Source organism: Cyrtonyx montezumae, unplaced genomic scaffold, assembly GCF_038088225.1.
Source record: "Cyrtonyx montezumae isolate F1298 unplaced genomic scaffold, pur_monq_1.0 scaffold_10, whole genome shotgun sequence".
NCBI classification, from domain to species: Eukaryota; Metazoa; Chordata; class Aves; order Galliformes; family Odontophoridae; genus Cyrtonyx; species Cyrtonyx montezumae.
In genome coordinates this window covers 34,029,261-34,052,782 of record NW_027071826.1, presented here as the reverse complement: position 1 = coordinate 34,052,782, position 23,522 = coordinate 34,029,261, and the positions used below count along the sequence as shown (strand labels likewise).

Sequence of the window (23,522 nt, the reverse complement as noted above, 5' to 3'; positions counted from 1 at the left end):
TGTTTCCTGACTACATTATAAAAATGCTTTACACAGCGTTTCTATGTACAAAAATAACTATTCAATTGAATCCTATGGTTTGAGTTTTTGTTTGTTTGGTTGGTTTTGTTTTGTTAGGACTACTGTTAGTATTAAGACAAGACTCGGGTGTGGTTCCCAGACCAGAGGTGTCAAGAACTGAAGAAGCAGTTCAGCTAGCTTAGCAACAGTGATGAACATGATCAAGGATGTGAAGAGACAAAGATTTAAATTAAAAATACAGAAATACAGCAACACAGAGAAAGGCAGAGGGGGGAGGTGGAGAAGAGACACACTCCTTTCTCATCATCATCCCCACTTAAGAACTAAGCTTCGTATGTCATGATAGATGGTGAAAGATAATTGCTCTGCAGGACGCTACTCAGGTTGGAAGGAAAGAAAGAATACTTACTCTGAAGATGTAGGTTGCTCCTCCTCCACCCCCACCTCCTCCAGCCCAGTCCTTCAGGTCCTTTTTTTTTTTGTAGTCTTCTTCAATGAGAGATGACTCCCCTAAGCAGATCTTCTGGGTCTGAGGATTGGCCTGGAAGGAGACAAGAGATGCAATCAAATTATTGAGATTCATCTATCTCAGTATGATAATATTGTTTGAGATACATATCAGACATAGATAATATGCATGCGGATATATATATGTGGAAGGGGAGCTCCTTTACAAGAAAGAATTGCCTGCTACCTCTGATTGGCATGCAAGTGAAAATACAAACAGTCTTCATGGGCTGGCAGATGACATTTCCCAAAAAGATGTGGAGATGTGGTAATAAAGAATTTTCACTGATGGGGTAACTCCTGAGCCTGACAAAGGCCTTCACACCACTGGGACTAATACTAGAGGACATCAGTATAATCATTCATGTTAGTAATTTTTGCTTGTCACAAGTGGTTTTTTTTTTTTTTTGTCATTACACATGCCAGTTAAGGGGCCACTGGAGTTAGTGGGAAGATTCCCACTGTTTTTCATTGGCTTTGTATTTAGACATCAGTCTCTAAGCTTAGAGAATGCCTAAGGAAAGTGCAGCCACAATGTTGCTTTGGATTTGTAGATTTCTATTGATTTTACAGAAACTAAACCAAAACCCTGACAGGCAGAAAGAAATCCAGGCTGTGGAGAAATAAGAGTGTGAATACGCAACTCTTGCCTAGTAGTTCCCCTCTTAAAATAAGCAGAAGAAAGTCAATGATGAATTCAAACACCAGGAGCCTAAAGCAAAGTTCCTGCGGGCTTTGTATTTGTTTATGGATTTGGGGGTCAATTCTCTTTTCAGAGTTCTTCATATTTGTTTTGAGATTCTTCCTAACTTGGTTTATTCATTCTTACCATACTGACTGGATTTCAGAGCTGGATCCTGGGATTTCTATCTTTCATCACCAGTCCAGCCAAACCCCAAGCCACCCACTGAACCTCACTGAATTGTATCTGCAAAATCTCTGCCCATGTGTGCTTGTGCAGCCCTCACCCCGGGGCAGGCATCCTCCCCCTGCTGCCCCACTAGGATGTACAGCAGCTCATCTTTCTCCAGCTGGAAGGTGGCCGAGATGAAGACCCCATGGGACCTCTCATTGTGATTTTTGGCTCCCTTTCCTCCAGCTGCTCCATAGGCAGAAATTCTAGAAGAAAAAGGTGTAGTTAAAGAGACAAATCTTATCTTACCCTTTTCATCCTCCAAAGCAGCTCCATTTGTGAGTTCTCCCCAACCTGCACCCCCAAACAGGCATTGCTCCGGAGCAGGTTCTTGCTGCAGTGTCTCATGGACATTCTTTTTCTGAGACATACACAGCAGAGGCTGCCCAAGAGGACTGATCAACTACGCTGGAGCACTGGAGACAGATTTCAGAGGCAAACAGAGGGAACTGGTACAGCCAAATCTGAAACACCAAGGCCCTGTGTCCAAAATGATGGCAGCACTTGCATTCAATTACATGCTCACCAATCACTCTTGTACTAATCTCCTCTAAGTCACTGCTCCACCTTCTCATGCTTCAACAGTAGCTCAGACACAGAACCTTAGAGTTAGCCCTCCTATTTCTTACCTACTTTTCTATCCTTCAGCTACTCAGCAAAAATGGTCCTACACTTAGATTTGCTGAAACTCTAGAACCAGAAAGTAGTTCAGTGGTTTCCTCACCAACACTCTGAAACATACCTGTAGCGGTTTGTGGCTGGCACTCTCCAGACTTGCACTCCTCGGAGCCTGCCCTCCTTTTCCACAATCACTGACACATTGCTGCCCTTATAGGCATTGTCACACTGAGCTTGAGTTGGCCCACGTGGACCACTGGCACCACATGTTGAGAACCACCAGAGAACCACAGACGTGTCCCCTGTGACCAGAACAGACAGAGTTAGGGCTGGTATGAGCTTCCCTTTATTTCTTAGGCATGTGCAGTTAACTCACAGAACTCTTTAACTAAAGGACAGGTATCATCAAAGCAAACAACTGTTCTTGGTGCTACGTGTCCTTTGTGATTCTTCAATGGCAAAATGATTGCTGCTCACAAAACACTAATGATTTCTTTCAATCAGATTATTATGAGAAAGATCAATAGTTTTTGCTACATACAGACCTTTAAAACTAAATATGTCAATTTGATCATATGCTCATTATTATATTTTTTTTTTTAAGAAGAAGCTTAAACTTGCATTTCAAAACTCTCAAGGAGCTCTCCCAGTCTGCACACATATCTGGGACTGCCCCAGGCATACACACAGAAATAAAAGTTGAAAGCGTCTAACACAGCAACTAGTGATCAATGATGAGAGGTGATAACAGTTTTAAAAACCATATGATCCAGTGCATGCACATGGACAGAGTTAAACAATACAGGATTTATCATAGTAGAACTGTTTAAGAGCTCAATGATTAAAATCGCAGCTAAAATCATAAGCCTTTAAAAATATTAGTCTTCTTCAAAGGAAAAGACAAGCAAAACTATCTCCTACAGACGTTAAGCTGCCAACACACAGTGTGTTAGCTCCACTACAGAAATGGAGGAACTGAAAGCAATACAGGTTGTCATAACTCAGACAAACATAGTCCTCAGGAGATGTGCACACAGCTATTTGTTGTCAGCAAAGCAACCTCGAGACACAGGAATCTTGCATTTTACTGAAGGCTCTTGGGTGGAATATGCTTTCTTTCATACTTACTGGACTCTGCTTCCTCCAGCCTCCTCTCCTCACACCCTCCATTAGACAGCTTTTCTCACTCACATGGTTGATGCCTGTGCTCCAAGAGCAGCCCTATGCTGTTATCAGTAAACGAGTCCCTAAGTGACCTTGTTTCTCCCTGCTTTTCATCCAGTTTCTCTCCTCTGTGGATTTCCAGATCCTCACACTTTTCCCTCCTTGGTTCTTCATCTTTACACTCATATTCTCCATCCATTGGGTTCAGCCTGCATCTATCCCCAGCTTTCTGTACTAATCTATACCTTTCTCTCCATAGCACACTGAATTTGAGTTAGGTAGCTTCTGCTTCTACTTAAAGCTTCTGTACTTACAGACTCACTTTTCTTTAAAAACATCCTACTCTTTAAGGCCTGGTGAGTTGGACCTCAGGAAACTTTTGCCCCACAGCCAAACAGAGACTACCTGATACGTTCTCCACAACTTTGGGAAGGATTATACTTCATTGCTCTGTCTCTATAGGTCATACAGACCACGTCAGGCAGATCACACACACAGATAAAAAGGAAGCCATCTTCTACAGGCAAGAGACAGGTTTTCAGTACTGAATTATTTACCTGGGAGGGAAGGCTGTTCCAGGGGGTTCAGAAGATGCTCATCTGGGCTACTAATCTCCCGTGGGTACTGATGCTTTCCACTAAAATGAGTTGATTGTCTTCCTGAAATTGTTTGTAGAATGGATAGGAAGATGACAGAAAAAAAGAGATGGAAAATTTTAAGTTTGCATGAGTAAATGCAGCGTGACCATTTGTTTAAGGTAAGTATATAATACCTTGGACAGAAAAAAATATTTTTTATAATCAGTGTGAGATTTTTTGTTTAAAAAAATATGAAAAAACCTAATCTATTTAGGCCCGTACCTTGTCTTAGATACCTCTATCTGTGCTGAAATCAGTGTGACTTCACTTGAACAAATATACTGTGTTATCCCATGGAGGCTCACCTGCAAGATAAGCTCCTTGGCAGCAAATTGCACTGGCTAGGATTACAAGAATCTTTGAGAAAAGTGTGGTGTGGGAAAACAGATACCAGTACTGACATTCTGCTGTCAAAGGTGTAACTGACAGTGATAGGAAAAAAATGTTATCTTTGGTGTCATGGTAGGTAAACCAGCTTCAGATCACTATTCTCTCACCAATGAACTTTGAACACCTTCACTCCCAAACTTATATGAGAAATAATTTGCTAAATAAAATGATGTCACACTGACAGACACAGTAGAGAAACAGTAGTATACTCTTGGCAATATCTGTAAATTTTTGGACAAATATTTCCAAAAAACACAGAGCAAAAGGTGACATTGTTGCACAGTGTAACAGGCTTTTAAAAATCAGCCCTTTCCCAGGGAGGAGGGACATCAAAGCAGGGGCTGAGCCAAAGCATCCAAATGCACTGTGAACACAATATGTAACCAAAGCTGACTTAGAAAGGAAAAAGTAATAACTCTTGATTTATAATCTGCAAGCATCCTGTTTCCAGAGTTAAATTATCCATTCGTATGCAGATCTTTGTAAGAAAATCTCTGTAGGAAAAAGGACAGACTTTATGAGCCCTCACTAAATTTAATACTGAACATTTTTCATTAGTTGAAAAACATTACAAATATTTCCATTTGTTCCAGTTGTGAGAGTCTAACAGCTGTTTGATGCTCTGTTCAAAAGAGACTCACTCAGTTCCAGCAGGACAATTATCTATGCTGCAAAGCAACAGCTTTAAATAGTGATAATTAACACACTTGTTAGCTGTGTCAGAAAGGCCAAATAACTAATTGAAGCATAGTGACCTTGCTGTGGTTTTACTCATGAGAATACTCCCCCCAGGTCTGTGTGAAAGCTCATTGATGGATGGAAGTAAAAGGAAGCTTTGTACCAAAACACTGTTCATACTGAGATAGAGAACTTCAATGGATGCAGTTGTCAAGCAAGTGAAAAATGAAATTAACCCAAAACAAATGATCTGGATCAAAGGCAAGAAGGAAAACCAAATGAAAAAGACAACACACAGCCAGAAAAGATGCTTGGTCTCCCTAGGCCTGAAGTGAATTATGAATCCCAAAGGTCAAAACAATTTCAGATAGTTAGAGACGTACAAGAAGTCTGGTTGTGTTTGCCAGATTGATGGAATGTAAATCAGTCCCTTAAATACAGTCTTGGTCTATGTGTCTGCATGGATTTTTTTTTTTTTTCCAGCATCCCAACTGACTATCCTAAGGCAATGCTTTGTTTCCAAACAAACAATCTTTCCTCCTTCTCCAAACAGTCTCAAACCTTCACACACTAGAAGAAAGCTTCTGTCTCCTCCATTTTCAGCATGCAAGCTGCATGACAGGCTAAGCATTTGTACGTCCACATGAGCCATTAACTCTTAGGAAGCTGATCCTTTGTGTGCCACCAGACATGAATTTGGAAAGTGGCAATTTCTACAAATATAGTGTATTTATACAAATATGCCCTGGCATCCAGAGGCTGATACTCTAGTCTTTTTTAGCTTCTACTTGCTTTCCTGATAGCCAAAATATTGACTGCAAGCAAACAGAAGGGAACAAGAATTATTCATGTTTAGGTGTACTTATATCATAAAAACATTTAGCAACTATGTCACTCCAGGACTGTTGATGTTCACACTGAAGATAGCAGTAGAAACTGTGAAAGGGTATCTTCTGCAGAGACAGAGCTACAGAATATAGTTCCTACTTCTCTGTTTCTGGGACTATAATGAAGAATGATTCAGTAATTTTGGGGCAGAGATTAATAAAAAAAAGTGCCTTGCAATATCTGCAAAGTGTGCACGATCTTTTCAAAGGTCTTACCTCACTGATGCAGGTGAAGCACTCCTGGAAGCCTCTCCAGCTTGTCCTGGAGTGGGACAGAGAATGAGGAAGCTGTACCAACGTCCCCATTTCCCAGCCCTTTGGCTGATCCAATTGCATTTCTTGTCAACACCTTACTAACTGAACTAAATGGGGCTGCGCTGAACAACCACCTCACACCATTTGCCTCAAGCAATGAGACCGGTAGGCCAGCAAGGCCAGGCTTTGATAGCTTGGGGATTCCAAAGTAAAAACCAAGAGATATGACATACAAAAGCTCTCTCCAGACAGCCTTGTCATTTTAAAAACAATATTTTTAGAAAGCACAAATGATGTGCAGATAGAAAAGTATTGGAAATATAGTATATAGAAATAAAGTATATAGAAAACCCCTTGGCCAGGACAGTAGAGCATGCTTCGATAGAACACAGACCTGTGATATTATTTGGAACAATACCATCCTCAGAGCACTAAAAGCTAATGGTAAAAGTGGTGGGCATGAAAGCATTGAGGAAAACAACAGTCCTGCCAGCCCACATTTTCATATTTAGACACTCAAAACTCAGATCTCTTTCTACAGAAACTCTAGCTAACTAAGAGGATAAAATACTTGTATCTTTATGGCTGTCCCTTAAAAGTTCTCACACTGAATCAGACCCATGCCATCTGATCTGTGACACTGTCATGACAAAAGGTGATTTTATTAACCAGAAGATGGTTTTGTTTAGCCTTTCTCACAGGGAAAGCATCTGTCCCTGCCCAGGGGCTGCCATCCAGAGAACAGGCTGTTTGTTTTTTGTCCTTACTGATGTCTCTTGAGCTACCCTCACTACTCTTCCCTCCCCTCACCAAATATTACTGATTCTTTCCTCTCTGCACTGAGGGATGTAGAAAACTTCACCTACTGTCCCAGCTTGCATATATACAAGCCGTGCTTTCAAGGACCGTGCTAGATTTTGAAGAAAATTGAATGACAGAGTTGAAATAGATGGAGAGATTAATATTTACATCATAGCAAACAGCAATTTTTTCCTTCCTGCTCTATGTCCTTCCTGTTGCCCTCATGCAAAGAATTCACTGTTTGGATCTTAATCGGCTCCCTCTCTGACATCTGAAACCTCTCCTTGCTTGGGAGAAATAATTTCATTACTGAAAACACAGCAGAGCTGCTGGGCTTCTCTGCAACCTAACTGAATTAAAATCATGAAAAGATAAATGCAAGGCAGTTACTTTCAGAGGCGAGAAAATGTCAATTTGCAAAGAGGAATCAAGGAACGATGGCGAGCACAGGGCTTCCGAGAAACATTTCCTTCATGATATGTCTTCTGAATGAGTCATGCAACTGTGGGTCACACTTTCAGATGGGGTAAGTGGCTGCTTCTCCTGACATTAGTGAGATTTATAGTAATTGAAAGTGAGGAGAAACCTGGGTGGAGTCTAATAGACAAGCCCTGAAAACATTCTTGCAGTGGTTTTTGTGCCCCACCTATTTACCAAAGAATATAACTCTACGCTAGAGCCAACAAAATGCCCACTGTAGGTGCCTGTATTTGTTCTCAGGAGAGCAGTAAAGCAGAAGCTGTGTGCACAGTAGTTGGCACAAGAAGCATCTGGAATCACTCCCTTCAGTTTCCTTAAAAACTTTTCTCATATTTCAAAACAAAATGTTAGTATGCATAATCCAATATATTTGGGAGCCAGGGGTGTTAAGGAGCTGGAGAGAACTAACAGATTTACCCTAAAGGAACATCTCTTCCTATTAATTCCAAATGAATATGTGAATGCTCAACATTTTAGTGAATGGTGTTCTCAGTGCCCATGGAACTATGAGGCAAAGAATGTGAGACCAAATTGGTCAAAGGTAGGAGAACAAAAGGGCTATAGACAGTGGAAAACTTTTAACACATACCAGTTTTAACATAAGCCTTCTCACATCAGGGTACAGCTAGACTCTGCAGGAGACTGCTATTAGACTCAGCAATGACATATTGGAAGTGCGGTCTTTTGAGGGATAGCACAGAACATTTCATTTGCAACAGAAGCCACTGTTGAAATACTGCATGTTCTCTTCCTGTTTAAACATCAGAGGATATAGGTCTTTTATGCAGTCTAGAAGATGTTGGTTTCTAATATCCCCAAGTACGCAACCTTTTTCCACTTCAAGAAGTTCAACTCTTTTGCTAGCATGTTTTGGAGATCAGCACTGGCATCATCTTCAGTGGAATACATTGTCATCAGTAGCATTAGCAGTAACAAAGCCAAGAGAAGTATATATGTATCTGGCAGTGACAACTGATGCACCTCCTACAGGGCAAAACAAACTTGTAATAACCTTAACTTTACTGCCAGAGAGACATTTTATTCTTCCGTTTTCCTCCCTTCCTACCCTAAAATATATTCATTTTCCCCTTTGTTTTCCCTTCAGCTATCAGTTGCCAGGGTGCACAGGTCAGAAGGGACTGCTAAAGAGCAATGTGATGTAATCCTTCCACTTAAAGCTCAGGAATAAGTCAAGAGTTTCTTGCCAAGACACACAGGCAGCTTTCAACTACGTGATACAGATTAGGGAAAAGAAAGAGTGCTAGTAAACCGGCACACTGCAATATTTCCTCTACTTGCAATCTTCAGCAGATCTAAGATAATTGGCATTGTGATATAAAAGCTAACATAAATGATTCATGTGCACTCTAGGTGGAGGAGGGGAAACACAGCAAGTGTGGTCTGGGTCAGCTGGACACTGATTACACCTCCCAGATTCTGTAAGGGATTCTGTAATGGGCATGGCTCACCATCAGCAAAGCAATCCATTCCAAATGTAATATTGTCGATAGCGATGTCAGCTTGGGAATTCCAGCCCCAGGTTGCCAGGAGTTGCAGTTGAAACCTTTGCATTAAGACAGAAGATTTAGAGAAGACAGACAAAGGGGCAGAGGAAAAAAAAAAAAAAAAAAAAAAAAAACAAACCAAAAACAAAACACAGCAACAACAACAACAAAAAAGATAGTTTTTTTTTTTTATCAACCAATATGACAATCATAATTCAGAATCTTTCCTTTAGACGAGCTGCTGAACAGCCATCAGAGCTTCCTAGAAATCTAATCCACACACCAGCAGTTAGTACAACCAACCAATACTTGTATACTGTCACATTTAATGTGGAACAAATACGAGAATCCTACTTCCCCTGCTATCTGCACACACATAGGAAAACAAGATGCTCTCTCTCACAAATATATACACAACCATCACAACCATCCTTATTCAATTACCACTGACTGTAAGGGAATTTGGCGTGTGCAAAAGGAAAATGAAAATAATCTCCATTTTTTCTATCTCCAAAGAGAAATCTGAGATAAAAATTAAGCAGAGCAATATCCAGAAAGACAGGAATCTTAGGCCTGAGTGTTGGCCAGTGTAACCAGGAAAATAACAATGTGACACAAATTTATTTCAGATGATATTCAGACCATTTTAAATTTTAGCCACAAATGTTTGCATTCTGTGCTAACCCACTTTACCCACCATGACCAGATGTTAAGTATTCATCAAGAAAACCTGTCATGCCCCATGAGCATTGCCACATTCTGAATTCAGAAGAAGGAAGAAAAATGAACTGAAGGACCTACATCTAATATGTAGGATTAAATTGGTTTTCATTAAACATCAGAAATAAACAGACGCCTGATGAACAGTCTACTTACAGCTTATTAAAACATATGGAGAAGACCTCTACTGCTGTCACTGGCAACGTTTAATCATGATTTACTATGAAGTGGTGACCTGCCTAACAGTCAGTACCTTCTCCCAAATTAGTGGCTATTAAGTATATGTGTATATTCTGTCCACCAACCAAATGTTGATCCTTATCACAGGACCACAGAATTCTTGAGATCGGAAGAGGCCTCTGAGTCCACCTGGTCCAATCCCTGCTCAAGCAGACACCCTGAGCAGAGTGCCCAGGAGGCTTCTGAGTATCTCGAAGGAGGAGACTCCGCAGCCTCTCTGGGCAGCCTGTGCAAGTGCTCTGGAACCTGCATACCCACAAATTGGCATCCACAGTTAATATAATGTTGTGAAGATTAATCAGAATCTTTAAACTATTTCTATCACAGCTCAAGAATAGTCCCTTGTGCTTCAGATAAAAGCTTTCATACCTACAGGATCTGAGCAAATTCAAATCACTCACAACTCACAAGTGCTGGGCTCTATATGCCTCCCGTTCTTTCCAGCTTCAGAAAAAAGAGGAGGAATTTGTCTTTTGAACTCTGTGCTCTGTTAGCCAAAGGGGTTTCCACTGTCTCTACTCATTGAATTCATTTTGTTGGCTGTAACATATAACCCTCTCCGTCTCTTTTGCTGTCAGGTCTCCTGTCTGCCTGATTTTCTTCTGATAGAAGCTTTTTTTAACTTGCGTATGTGAACCAAGTGAGAGAACCTGCCAGCTGATCACTGGGAACAGTTTTCCAAGTGCCCAGCTGGGAGGCTGATCAGCAAATTGTATAGTTTTTCTATAGTGAGTTTGTTTGGAGAAGATAATGCTAAAAACTACATATTTCCCCCCATTTCTTATCTATTTTTTTGTTTCACTGAATCTGGACAAATAGGAGACAAGTTAGCTAAACTGATTTTCCAGAGCTTAGACTAAACATATAGGGTTTGAGATTGAGATTTACAGAAAGAAGAAAGTAGGCAGTGGAGTAGAAAATTGAGAATAAACCTTGACGAAAGGCCTGGAGTCATCTAAATAAAATAGCACAAGAGATGACTAGGAGCAGTAGGGAATAGGAGGGCAGAGACACACTGTAAGAGAATTGCAGAATTGTTTGAGTTGGGAGGGACCTCCCCTCATTCAGGTAGGAATATGCACACAAAAGCTACCTACTAGTTTCATCTCATTTCTCAATTATTTCAAGTTCAACAGTACTGGAATTTTTTTCCTCAGAGTGCTGGCTAGTGCTCCCTAAAGCCATTTGGCGTCCTTTCCATCCTGCCACATCCATTTCTCTTCAGATCAATTTCCCTTCAGAACTGAGGTCTGACACAAAAATTGGAGGCTTTGCAGACAAAAATAGGGGATCATTTATTAGATGAAGCAGAAACTCTTTAACTACTTTGAAAAGCCTGAAAGACTATTCTGACTAGGTCCAGATAAAAATGCCTGAGGGAAAGAGCTATTCTGGACAAATTCACCAGTCGTATTTTAAATACACAGAACTAAACATATACTTATCCCACATATACTTATCCCTCTGGGCTTCATACAAGAATATACACTACACTGCCAGTTTACACACCTCTGCTATTCTGAAGGAGCAAACAATAATACTGTCACCAAAGGTAATCATGAAATTGAAGTAGGAAAAAGGGTGGGACAACATTCTTCCTCCCTCCTTCCTGTTTAGCTGCTTCTTGGATCTGATTTGCCACCACTTCCAGACCCAAATATATTAACTCTTTACAAAAAAGATGCAGAGAACATTTCAAGTTGAAAGCAATGCCACCAAATCCTCTAATCCATTAAGTTTTAAGACAGTGCTTATTGCCAAGGTAGATCTTTTATACATTTATAATATTATGTAGACTTTGAGATTTTTTGTCTAAAGGGTGATGTGAGACAAGCCTTCTTGAGGAACATGCAAGAAACAGATTGGAGTGATTTAAAAATGATTTGTATTGTGCAGAATAACTTGCTGTCAACACCATTTCATAGTTTGAAATTGACTGACACAGAATGGAGAAGGAAGAAAGAATACGTCCTCAGCAAGCAGAACTGATGTACTCCTCACATCTTGTCAGTAGAAATGGTTGAGGAAGAAGGCAAAAATGAAAGTGATACTTCTCAATGAAGACACTAATAATTTACAAAATCTGTAGGGATATATTTGGGAGGTGCTGCTGGTGTTCTTACCGGTTCTGAAGCACTGGCATTGGTAAAGTGATGAGAAACCAATGGTCACTCCAGCTCCCTGCTCTTTCCCACATTGGCAAGGTAATAGGAGCTCCTTTTCTCTCTTCCTTGACAGAGAAGGAGATGGTACCATTGTAGTTGCCAAAAACATACACCGAGAATTGGACCTGTAACAGAGAGAGACAAACAAACAAACAAACAAATAAATAGTATCTGATAAATAGGAGGTAGTACTTACTACTCCCTCCTGGGGGTACTGAGACCAGTGCTTTTGTGTAATTTATCACTGTTCCTAGCACAGAATTTTCTTGTCTGACACTTGCGTTCTCAGACACTAATGACTATATCAATGGCCTCAGATATCATCTGGGTGATAGTGACCTCCTTCAGGAGTAATAAATCAACTGAATCTCTGAATTGTAGGTGTTGGAAGGGACCTCTAGAGATCATCAAGTCCAACTCCCTGCCAAAGCAGCTCCCTAGCCCAGGTTGCACAGGTAGGTGGTCCAGGTCAGCCTTGAACATCTCAAGAGAAGGAGACTCCACCACCTCCCTAGGCAGCCTGTGCCAGTGCTCCATCATCCTCATTGTGAAGAAGTTCCCACGCACATCTGTATGGAACTTCCTATGCATTAGTTTGTGGTCATTTCTCCTTGTTCTATCACCATACACTGCAGGGAAGAGTCTAGCCTCATCCCTCCTGCTCCTTAGATATTTATAGACATGAATCAGATCCCCCAAGTCTTGTTTTTTCAAGGCTGAAGAGACCCAAGTCTCTCAGCCTTTCATCATAACAGAGATGTTCCATGCCCTTTATCATCTTTGTAGCCTCACACTGGACTCCTTTGAGGAGATCCCTGTCTTTTTTTTGTACCAGAAAGCCCAGAACAGCCTCAACAGGGCAGAGTAGAGATGGAGGATCACCTCCCTCGACCTGCTGGCCACGCTGTTTTTAATGCATCTCAGCATACCATTGGCCTTCTTGGCCAAATTAAAATAAGGTAGAGGAACACAAGCTTAAACTTAACAAAAGCTTTATCATTACATTTCTACTACAGTTAGGATTGCTTTTCTGCAGTATTCCAAATACACTGTTTTCCAGTGTTCTCATCAGCCTAAAGATTCCTGTCAAAAGGTTTGAAAGAGTTTAAATCTTTCAAGGTTTCCCACTGTAACCACCCATACTCATGTGTTGCACTGGTGTGGCTCAATCCATACCCAGGCACTATATAACATAAAACTACTACAAGCAGAGGACTGCTCTTCCACAAATACCCAGGAAATGAGCAAATAGACCATCTTCACAGACAGGAAACTCCAGTCTATGTACTTGCTCCAAGCCATAGACACCTCCTGAACTATAGCTCCGATGTGGCAGGTACTTGATCTGATCACCAGGTCAAAGAATATTTTGAAGCAGGACTCCTCTCTATGGGGCACCACAGACAATTTGCCACAGATCAAAAGAAAAATGCCATTTCCATTGATGCCTGGAGAACTCAGCTGCTCTTTACAGAGAGCATAAGCAGGAGATGGAGCACACACACAAATGTACACATCAGAAAGCTCCTTGCTCTTGAAATGGGTATTCAAATCTGTGTCAGTTAAGGAGAGATTGAGTCTGGATCTCCTGTATGACACCCATGAACAAAAGTTATTGCTCCTGATTTTGTGAACCTGGCTCCAAGCACATTTTATTTTGTTGGAACTGCTCAGCAAACTTGACCTGAATTTATAAATAAATATCAATGGTGAAGATATTTTTTTGGCACCTGCACTGTATTTATTTTGCCAGCTCTAATTAGGAGGTATCAAAGCTTTCTGTTTTTCCCTGGCAGAGCTGGACTCCAGCTCAAGTTTGCAACTTAATTTTCCTAAGTGATGTGAGTGCATATTATTTAAATATTTTTGAAGCTCCACTTACATTTTGTAGGGATCTAGGCTGAAGGCAGGACATGTGATTTTATCTATGCCAGGTTACCTTCACCCTCTGAAATTTCTGAAGAACATGAACACAAGTTTATTACCTTCATCTATTCCTGGAAGGTCTAACACTCCACCTATTTCATGCTTCTGTTGTCAGTGAAGCTGTCAAGTTTGTTAATTCATAACAACGTAATGAAGAATTTAGGAAGAGAAGTCTCAGCATCATGCATACCGAATGGCTCAACAGGCTGGGACAGCCAACTCTCTCTTCTACAGTCTAAGGGCATCCAATGCAATTCAGGTGCTGGGTATTGTTCAGAGGAATGGTCTATACATCCGAGCTAGGGAGTTTTTCCATATCTAAGAGCTGATTTGGCACTCCTTCTCTTATTTACTGGGATTGTCTCTCCTTTTTGATGTTCAACAAGCAGCTAGCTAGGCAGCATACTCCTTTGTAATGTTTCATACACTGCACAGAGGCATAGAGAAAAAGGGCATATTGCAAAAACAGCCTGAAAATTAGCTCCACAATGGTGTTCAGACAGAGTGAGATACCTGGTAATCTTCAGTGGCAATACTAGCTGGCAAGCTGGTACTATAAGCCTTGGCCATACCATTTGTCTGATTGCTCTCTGCTCTCAGGTAGAGAAAGTGTCCTGTGAACAGAAAAGTGAATTAGGAAAAAAAAAAGACCTTTTTTTAAATACTTTCAAAATACTTTAACATGACTGTGCTGAAGCACAGGGTAGGTAGGAGGACATGGAAGAAACATTACTTGAGAGTACATTTATTACTGAATTACAATGAAAACACTAGAAGATTTCAGCAGCAGAAATGTCAATATCCCAAACCCTTCCCTGCAACACAAGTAGAAGCCACGTGAGTACATTTCCATTCAGTGGATCTACTCTTGAGTTCTTTGATCATTTCTGATTTTTACACCATGAGCATCAAGAATTTTTTAAGACAATGCCAGAAGAGCTTATTTGTAGTCTTTGTTCCTAGTAAGAGTTTGTGTGAGCTCTCAAGAGACAAACAGAACTCTCATGAGCACACTCTACTTTCATAGGGAACTGTGAATCAAAATGCAGCTACTAACTTCAAACATGAACATGTCAGAATTCGGCTTCCCTCCTTATTTATAAAGCAGACAGTTCTGAGAATTATCAAACATTTTATTTATTTTTTTTCCTGTGGTATTCTACGGCACAAAAAAATTATTATCACTTGGTCTTGGGACAGACTTACATGTGATGCTCTTTATAACACACTGGCAGAGTCTGACAAGTCTCCAAAAGATTTGTGTTCTACAAGCTGCTTAGTTCTGTTGGACAATTTTCACTTTGTGATGCTGCAGCTGAAGTACTCTGCAATTGCCTATCTCATAAGAGCAAGGAGGGAAGAGGTATATATAGAGAGGAAAGTATTCATCACCTAATTCTTTTTAAAGGTGAAGATACTCTAGACTCCTACAGTTTCATATTAACTTTGCCATTGAACATTTCATATGAAGTATTGTATTTTGATCAAAAGTAAGTTTTAGCTATATTTAATATTATTCTAGATAATACTGATACTAGATCTGTTTTGGAAAGAAGAAAGCCAGACATTTTGAACTAATTAAAAAAACCACATCCCTAAGTTCAAGGCTTATTCACATGCATGTTGACACACACCTACATACACACACAAAAGCTGCACTCACAGACAGAAAGAGAGACTAAGAAAGAACTATGAGGAACCTACCTCCAGTGGCCTGCAAGGTAGACCCTACAAATGAACCGTTTTCAACCATTTCATTAAAGCCCTTGATGGACCAAGGAGATGCTGCAGTTTTATTCAATGTCCAGCCACATGAACCCTCTTCAAAAGAGCAGTGTGAACCCTCTGGGAGACTATCTAAAATGGATCGTAAGAAAATGTAGGAAAATAGAAGAAACCTAATTATGGAAGAAGGCAAGTAGCAGAAAAAAGTCAAAATTTACTGTAGTTCTCTAAACTGTCACACTTAACACTATCTTTCAATGTCTGAATACTAATAGGTCTCATTTGTTTATTTTTCCATAGTCATTAAAAAAGTCAACATTTTTGCTACTGGAGCTGTTACACACTTTGCAGTTTTGTCACTGTCACTAGAGTGGTAAATTGCTCCATACATTTGTAAAAGCCTTACTGGATAAGAAATTGCAGACATCATAAGGATTTCTGTGAAAGGTGGTAAACAGATTACTCTAGACCTCTGTCACCATAATTGCAAACAAACAAACAAACAAAAAATGAAACAAACAAACAAAAATGTTTCTCAGCACCACATGTACTTATTTTGTCTTTCTTTATCATGATATGCAAGATGAGCTCTGAACTTGCACATCTTGGAGGGACAGATTTGTGACTGATCACATTGGTAGCTGGCACAAAAATAATGATCTGTGTTTTCCACTGAAGAGAGGTTCAGACCTTGAGTCCATAAGGAATTTCTCACCCACCAGCTGTAGATGTGTAAATAGGATTTTGCTTTCCTCTGAAGCAGCAGACTATGAATGACAGGTCACCGAATGTGTTATTGCAATATTAAAAATAATAATAAATCAATTTTATCCTATATGGAATGAATTTTCAAAAAGAATCTTGATAACAAATTAATAAAAATAGGGTAAATTATTCTAAGTGGCTTAATAATGAATTAATCTAGAAATAGAATCAATTTAACCTGTATTTTGTTCTAAACAGATAATTCTAACAGGATGAAGGTTCCCACAAAGTGCCATGCCATATACTCACTACATCTTACTCCTTCCACTTCTTTGGTAGGGCAATCACTGATGAATTCACAGATCTGTAAGTTGCTAACACAGCCTCCATGAAGGCAGGGGAAGGTAGAGCCTTTGTTATATATAGAAAGATCTGGGTTTTCTTTATCTAATGGAAAAAGAAAAAATAATTAAAAAAAAGAGAGAGAGAGAAAGAGAGAAAGGAGCTCAGAGACCAATCAGCAGAATTTATATATACATGCATATGCATCAGTCTTCACATGCATGACCTTAGAAATTGTCCTCTGGGTGATAAATGGTGATAAATGATACTGAGCTCTGCTTTTTGCCATGGACATTTCTATCCAGTATGAGATTCCCAAGATTGCCTCAGCTCTCACATAGACCAAATTCATTGCTCCTTTCTCTTTCCTGCACACAATATCTTCTGCTGTGTTTGTGCTTCTTCAGGCAATCACACTTTTATTTTTATTGTGTTTTTACTTAGGATACTGCAGTTTTCTACCATGGTGTGTTCTACAGTTCTGCACACATGATAGTGCCCCTGTCAGACAGCAGTGATGTGCTGCACAACGCTGTTGCTGGAAGCAGCAATATACACTTCTCTTTGGTCGTGATTGATACATCGTTATAGCCAATTGCAAATCAGCCTCAACTAACATTTGTGCAGCTGATACATTGCTATGCCATCCTTGTGGCATACTGCCCATGAAGAAAGTTGTAGGCTGGCTTACTCATTTACCCAAACTAGGCTATCCAGCTACACTCCAGGAGTACTGAACTAACCATGAGTACTCAGTAACAGGCTGCATACAATTTTTTAGTGTGATATTTCCTGAAATCATGACTCAATGTGGCCAGCCTGTCCTGTGGATATGAGTGCACGGATTCATTGCGGATCTGCAGGTGTGTGATCTCTTCTGGATCTGCTCCTGGCTAGCAGAGCTCTGCACAGATGTTCCATTACAGCAAAATGCAAAACTTAGGAAGCAAACCCCAGAAGGAGAATGAAATGTCATCTGAAACAGTATTTCTTTAGGGTACTGTGTTGTGCTGGGTATATGCACCAGCTTGTTTAGGGACTCTTTAGAGATTTAGCACAATGCTTCAGGCTGTATGCATTCCCTCAAAAACTTCAAGACTGTGAAAAACATTGTATTAGAAGTATATTATTTGTTAAATTAAAAGATTGACTGCACTAAAATTAGATCTCTAATACGATCAAAAACAGTCTCATGATGAGATGATGAAACAGCTCAGCGAAATCAGTATTCTCTTCTTATATTCAAAATGTTTTAGATCTTACATTTTTATTCAAAGGTAATTCTACAGTGTCTGCAAAACAGAAGCAATAGCATTATATTAATGGATGAAAACCAGGAAGTGAAGATGATTATGATTCCAACTTACAGGCTGCCTGCACCAGCAGACTCATACAGTTCCAAGAAGCCTGAATGACATTAGCAGGGTTCTGCACATGCACTGAGGATCACTTGCATTACACTGGCAACAAGACTGAAAATGATAGGTAAAACTGATAATTCCTGAGCTGAGCACTCAGTACTTTGGATAAATTACATTCAAATTATTTTCATTTTGGACAGAAATTCTCATCCTGGCAGTAGCAAACCATGGACTAAAGACCAGGAATTCTTTTCTTTATAAATTTGCATCATAGAGCTCCAGCATGGAAAAGGCTTTGGTGACACAGGGCAGCCCTTCGTTATTATTAGAGAAAGAAAAATAGTAAATGCTAAAATAACCTAGACAGAGACTTTTTTCCATCCTTGTTGCTGGATCCAGCATGAGCACTATTACTTTCTCGTACATCTGTATGAGTGTCATTGCAAAGCAAATGTTATGAAAAGCAGAGAATATTACTGAAATCAGTTAAGTTTTGTGCTTCAACTTTGCTTTCTGAGCATGTGTACATGATATACAACCAAATACAACCTTTGACAGGTAAGCACTGCCAAAAATCATAGAGACTCAGCTTTCACATATGTCCTATCTGACCAAATCTTTAATCATATTCACCAGTTTTGGTGAGTATGTTGCTCTCCCTTTGGACTGCATTTGATTATTCCAAACCTGACCGTATTGCTACATACCATGAAAGCAGTTTCTGAGCTGCAAGGAACCCACTGCCAGTAGTCCAGCCTCTTGTGTTCCACAGTTCGAATACAGCAAGGTGATTTTAAAAAGTCTTTCTATTCTGCCAATCGGAGCCATCATGGATTTCCATTTCACCCTAGAATGTAGCAATCAGACAGACAAAGAGCATGCTGGAGTCTATAGAGTATCTAGCACAACCTCTATACTGAACCAAATAGAAGTGATGGTATTCACATGTGGAAGATATCAATGAATATAAAGTACAATGTAGCAGGTCTCCATTTAAAACAAATGACATTCTACCTAAAAAGCTCATATTCAGTTATCCTTGCCTCAGATCCTATTGTTGTAACCTACATTTACCCATATAACAGGCATTGTAACTCCTAGTCATCAAAGATAACTCTACTGTACAGCCCTTGTGGCAGCTCAGAGAAAGAAGGCATGCACTCTAATTTTAAAATTAGAGATGGTTGTTTGACACTGAAAGCTGGACAGTGACATCCAATGGGAATTTTCAAAGTATTTCACTCAAATCAGTCTATCAGGAGTCAGGGTACCCACGTTTAGATTAAAAAAAAAAATCCTACAAGATTCCTAACAATCTTTTTAAAAAGAAACAAACAAAAAAAAAAAAAAAAAAAACCCTGTCCTTCCACCTCATGGTAAGAAGATAAGAAAGTACATTAAAAACTATTTGTTCCTGTTTTGTAAAGAGGTTGTAGAAAGGATAGGTACAGAGGAATTCCTTCTGTAAACTCTCTTGAAAAGAGTACCAGACAGATAGATTTACCTATAATCCATCCACATGCTGCTGCTGGCACCCTCAATGAGTTACTCGAAGCCATTGTGGGGAGAAGGAAGCACTACCAGCTGTAAGAAAGCCCCATCACAGTGTCAAGATGCACTGATGATGCTCTGTTCCTAGTACTGCTTTTTCATTTAAGAAATGCTTTAGCTGCCATGAAGTGATCATCTTCCCTTAGCCTGCATCAGAAACTGTTTTGGAGACAACTCTTGGATGACAAACACATGCTTACTGGACACAATGTGAAAATCCCACACTACCTAATTGGCAACTTGCAAATAAGTTGGAGCAATATGAATTGTTTTTAACCTTCTTCACTTTAGCTTGCTGCTGTTTAGTTTTTCATTTTGCACTGGTTTGTAGCTTCAGGAATATTCAGTACTGAGAAACACAGATATATTCCCTCAGCCATGCTGTGGCACAACATCCAAGAGCATTCATCACTGACCCAGAACCATATCATTTCTGCTACATGACAAAGCTTTGTTCATCATTCCACTACATCCACTTGGCCACAGAAAAAAACAATGGGCCTTAAACTAATTGCTTCAACAAGCCACTGGAGATAAGGACAGTCTCTTTTGCATTTACTCATTAAGAATACAAGACCTCCTAACCACTGAGTTCCACTTACCCGCATCAAGCTACAACACAGCCCCCAAGAGATATCACTGCATCACCACTGTAATCATAGCCCTAAGCACAGGAACCCACAGCAGCCAGCCCATGATTCACAACTGGTGTTACACTTCTAAAGAGATTATGCCCACAGCTGAAAACAATGACTTGTTTCACTTCTGCACCTTAATTGTACATGGTTTATGAGCCACACACTCTGGATCTTGTAGTTTACAGCCTAGTATTTCAAAATGAAGTACAAGCACTGGCTATCCAAGTCAATAAACCAACCTTTGAAACATCACATCTGAGAAAGACATACCATCTTCCCTGCCATCTCAGCTGGGAGAACAGTGGCCTCTGGTAGAAGAGAACTAATATTTTAAACCACTGCTTGTGCAAACTGGCAGATCTTTTGAGTCAGAGCCCTAAAGTCCCATGAAACATTCCAGTTCTGCACTGAAAAATCCCTAACACTGAACTTTTAGTCAATTTTTATCACCACTGGAAAAGCTCACAGGCATCCAGAGATCACAAAAATAACAAGCAATGTTCAATCACCCAGAATATTTCAGTGTACCGAGTCTCATCATCATCAAGGCATTCCAGCTCAGACAAATGCTCTACCACAACATACAACAGAAACAAGGTTTCTAATACTGTAAATATTTGCTTTGTCCCAAGCAAGGAATAGTCAGAACCAACTTAATTTTCTTAATGGAATCAGGAACAAAGCCCATTGTTGAGCTACTAAGAAGATGGATCATTGTTGCAGGCTCTCAGATAAGCCAAGCTTAGCAATATCTTTACTATTGATTTTATGTCAAGCCAGATCTCAACTAATGAGGTAATATTCTCCTTCTTCTAAATACAGATGTTAAAAATGCTCTGTATAGAAGGGCTGTCAGAGTCCAACATAATTTTGAGAAATTTGCACAGGTATAGAGTTTGGAGTTGCAAGCAATCTGATGCCTAAGGCAACAGAATTCAAGATCTGCCCTGCTAACCTATGATTTCAATTTTTGACTTTCACTAGCCTCAGCTAAACAAAAGTTTTCCTTTTCCTTATCAATATTTGCTATGCCATGCCTTTCCATCTCCAACACAGTCAAGAGATCATGCATTTTAAGAAAGATTGTTTTACCATTAAGAACAATTTCTTCATTAAAAGTGACTAATTCGAAAACCTTAACATGAAAGCTGAAACTTTTCTGAACTGGAGGATACTACAGGAGTTGCTGCAGAAAGTTATGCTAACTGCCTCAAGATTCTATAAGTGAACATACAAATCAAAATCTTTACACTTCTTTTCCACATATAGTCATTGGATGCAAAATGAAATAGATGACAAATTGAACATATGCCTGCAACTCTTGCCCTTACTAATCAGCTACAGATCTTTCTTTCATGGCCCAGAATATTTTTGGGTGCAATTTCAACAGAAGCATGAGAGGCAGTAAACCATACTCCTAGGTTAGTGTTCAAAATCAGTCTTACATAACAGCTGTGCAGTTTCTTCTTTTGGAGCTTTATTTTTTAATTTAAATAGCTGTGCTCATTGCTGTCAGCATGTATTAAGCATTTTCTGAGGACACTTACCAGACTATTCCCTTCCAAAGGCTTATGGAACTGGACACCTAATTTAATTCCAAATGACCTTAGGTGTTTCCAGACATACAGATTAGCTATATGGCAATACCTCTACATACAAGAGCAGAAGTTAAAGAACTTCTGCTGACAATAAAACCCATACTAGGCGAACAGAATCTGGCAGGGCATTTTAGCAACTCTGCTCCACAAAAACAAGCAAACAAACAAACAAAAATAACAAAAATTAAAAATAGTCAACATAGGGAAAACTAAGCAATAATCCTTTTGTGAAGATTGCTAACTGATGACCATTTGTGCATGTGGTCTTGTACTTGTTGGTTCTTGGCCTACCAAGAGTACAATGGCCAGTGCTTCATGTTTTCTTTCTAAAACAGAGAACAATAATCCTAGCTTACTGATCACACTCTACCACGGAAAGGGAAAAGCTTATCACTGCCCCAAACAGTGCTTCTTTATTTTCATTGAAGTTTGAGTATTCAGAGCTGAAAGAAACAAGTTCCATTATTGTAACACTTTTGGCTGACAACACTGAAGTAACTGTGGTCAACAATCAAGTGAAATCATTCAGAACAAAACCACATAAGAGTTTTCAGGTGTGACTAGTTTTTGGCTCCGTATGGTGAAGAGGGAAAAGGTGGGGTAAGCAAAGTAGTCAGAAAGACATCAGTGGTCTGAACAAGTGAACAAGCAAACAAGCACCAGGATTGTAACTATAAGAAAGCAAAGACAGCTTTAAGCCAAGAGCCAGACGAAGAAAGCTTGGCCTGAAAGCAAAAATGCAGGCTCTTGATGTTTGATCTCTGCTAAGATAAGAAGAAATGTAATTTTATATATTTTTTGTAAATATGTAGAATTTCAAACACCTCACTCCCGCAGCTGCTCTTGCTCTATCTAAGAAGCTCAGAATACTCAAATGTTATAGGTATGGCAATAAAAATATGAGTTTGCTCTACTTATCTGGGACTTGGTGCCTGAAGGTCTGCCTGTTTCTTTTCTCTTTTGCTTCATCACATTCACAAAAAATGTGTGGCAGCTTCAATACTATCAATAAAACTACTTAGTGGTCTTATGAGGAGCGGCTGAGGGAGCTGGGATTGTTTAGTCTGGAGAAGAGGAGGCTCAGAGGAGACCTTATTGCACTCTACCACTTCCTGAAGAGGGGTTGTGGTGAGGAGGGGGTAGGCCTCTTCTCCCTGATAAATAATGACAGAATGAGAGAGAATGGCCACAAGTTGCGCCGGGGAAGATTTAGATTAGATTTGAGGAAACATTTTTTCTCTGAAAGAGTGGTCAGGCACTGGAATGGCCTGCCTAGGGAGGTGGTTGAGGCACCATCCCTAGCGCTGTTCAAGAAGCGTTTAGATGAGGTGCTAAGGGATTTGATTTAGTAGTTGGGTAGGGATAGTGATAGGAGGATGGTTGGACTAGGTGATCTTGTAGGTCCTTTCCAACCTAATTTATCTATGAATCTATCTATGAGTCAACTAGTGAGGTGGTTGGGACAACTTTCTCTTATGAGTGACATACCTCTAACCTTTTGAGAACTGTGTAGCTGATGGACCCTAAAGGAGGAAACACAATCAGCAGAAGACTTCTAGGACCAGAAAGGGCACAGTTCAGTGAAGTGACTTATTGTAGCTGGAATTCATGATGAAGCATAGCTTGATTTTGGAATTAAGGGATGACAGAGAGGACTGAAGCAGGATTTTCTGGACTGATTATCTGAAAAAGTG

The 23,522-nt window shown here is 39.9% G+C and overlaps 1 protein-coding gene across 1 annotated transcript in view; it reads right to left on the bottom strand.

Annotated features, from left to right (window-relative positions):
* The window catches only part of LTK (leukocyte receptor tyrosine kinase), an 80,579-nt gene that overhangs the window by 17,032 nt on the left and 40,025 nt on the right, over nt 1-23,522 (bottom strand). The window contains exons 5-14 of the mRNA XM_065755590.1: nt 18,749-18,888; nt 16,648-16,785; nt 15,613-15,765; nt 14,422-14,522; nt 11,941-12,107; nt 8,822-8,916; nt 3,781-3,882; nt 2,184-2,361; nt 1,497-1,647; nt 431-562 (exon numbers count right to left, since the gene is read on the bottom strand). Of these exons, the coding sequence (XP_065611662.1) occupies nt 431-562; nt 1,497-1,647; nt 2,184-2,361; nt 3,781-3,882; nt 8,822-8,916; nt 11,941-12,107; nt 14,422-14,522; nt 15,613-15,765; nt 16,648-16,785; nt 18,749-18,888 (1,357 nt within the window). The remainder of the gene's footprint in view (nt 1-430; nt 563-1,496; nt 1,648-2,183; nt 2,362-3,780; nt 3,883-8,821; nt 8,917-11,940; nt 12,108-14,421; nt 14,523-15,612; nt 15,766-16,647; nt 16,786-18,748; nt 18,889-23,522) is intronic.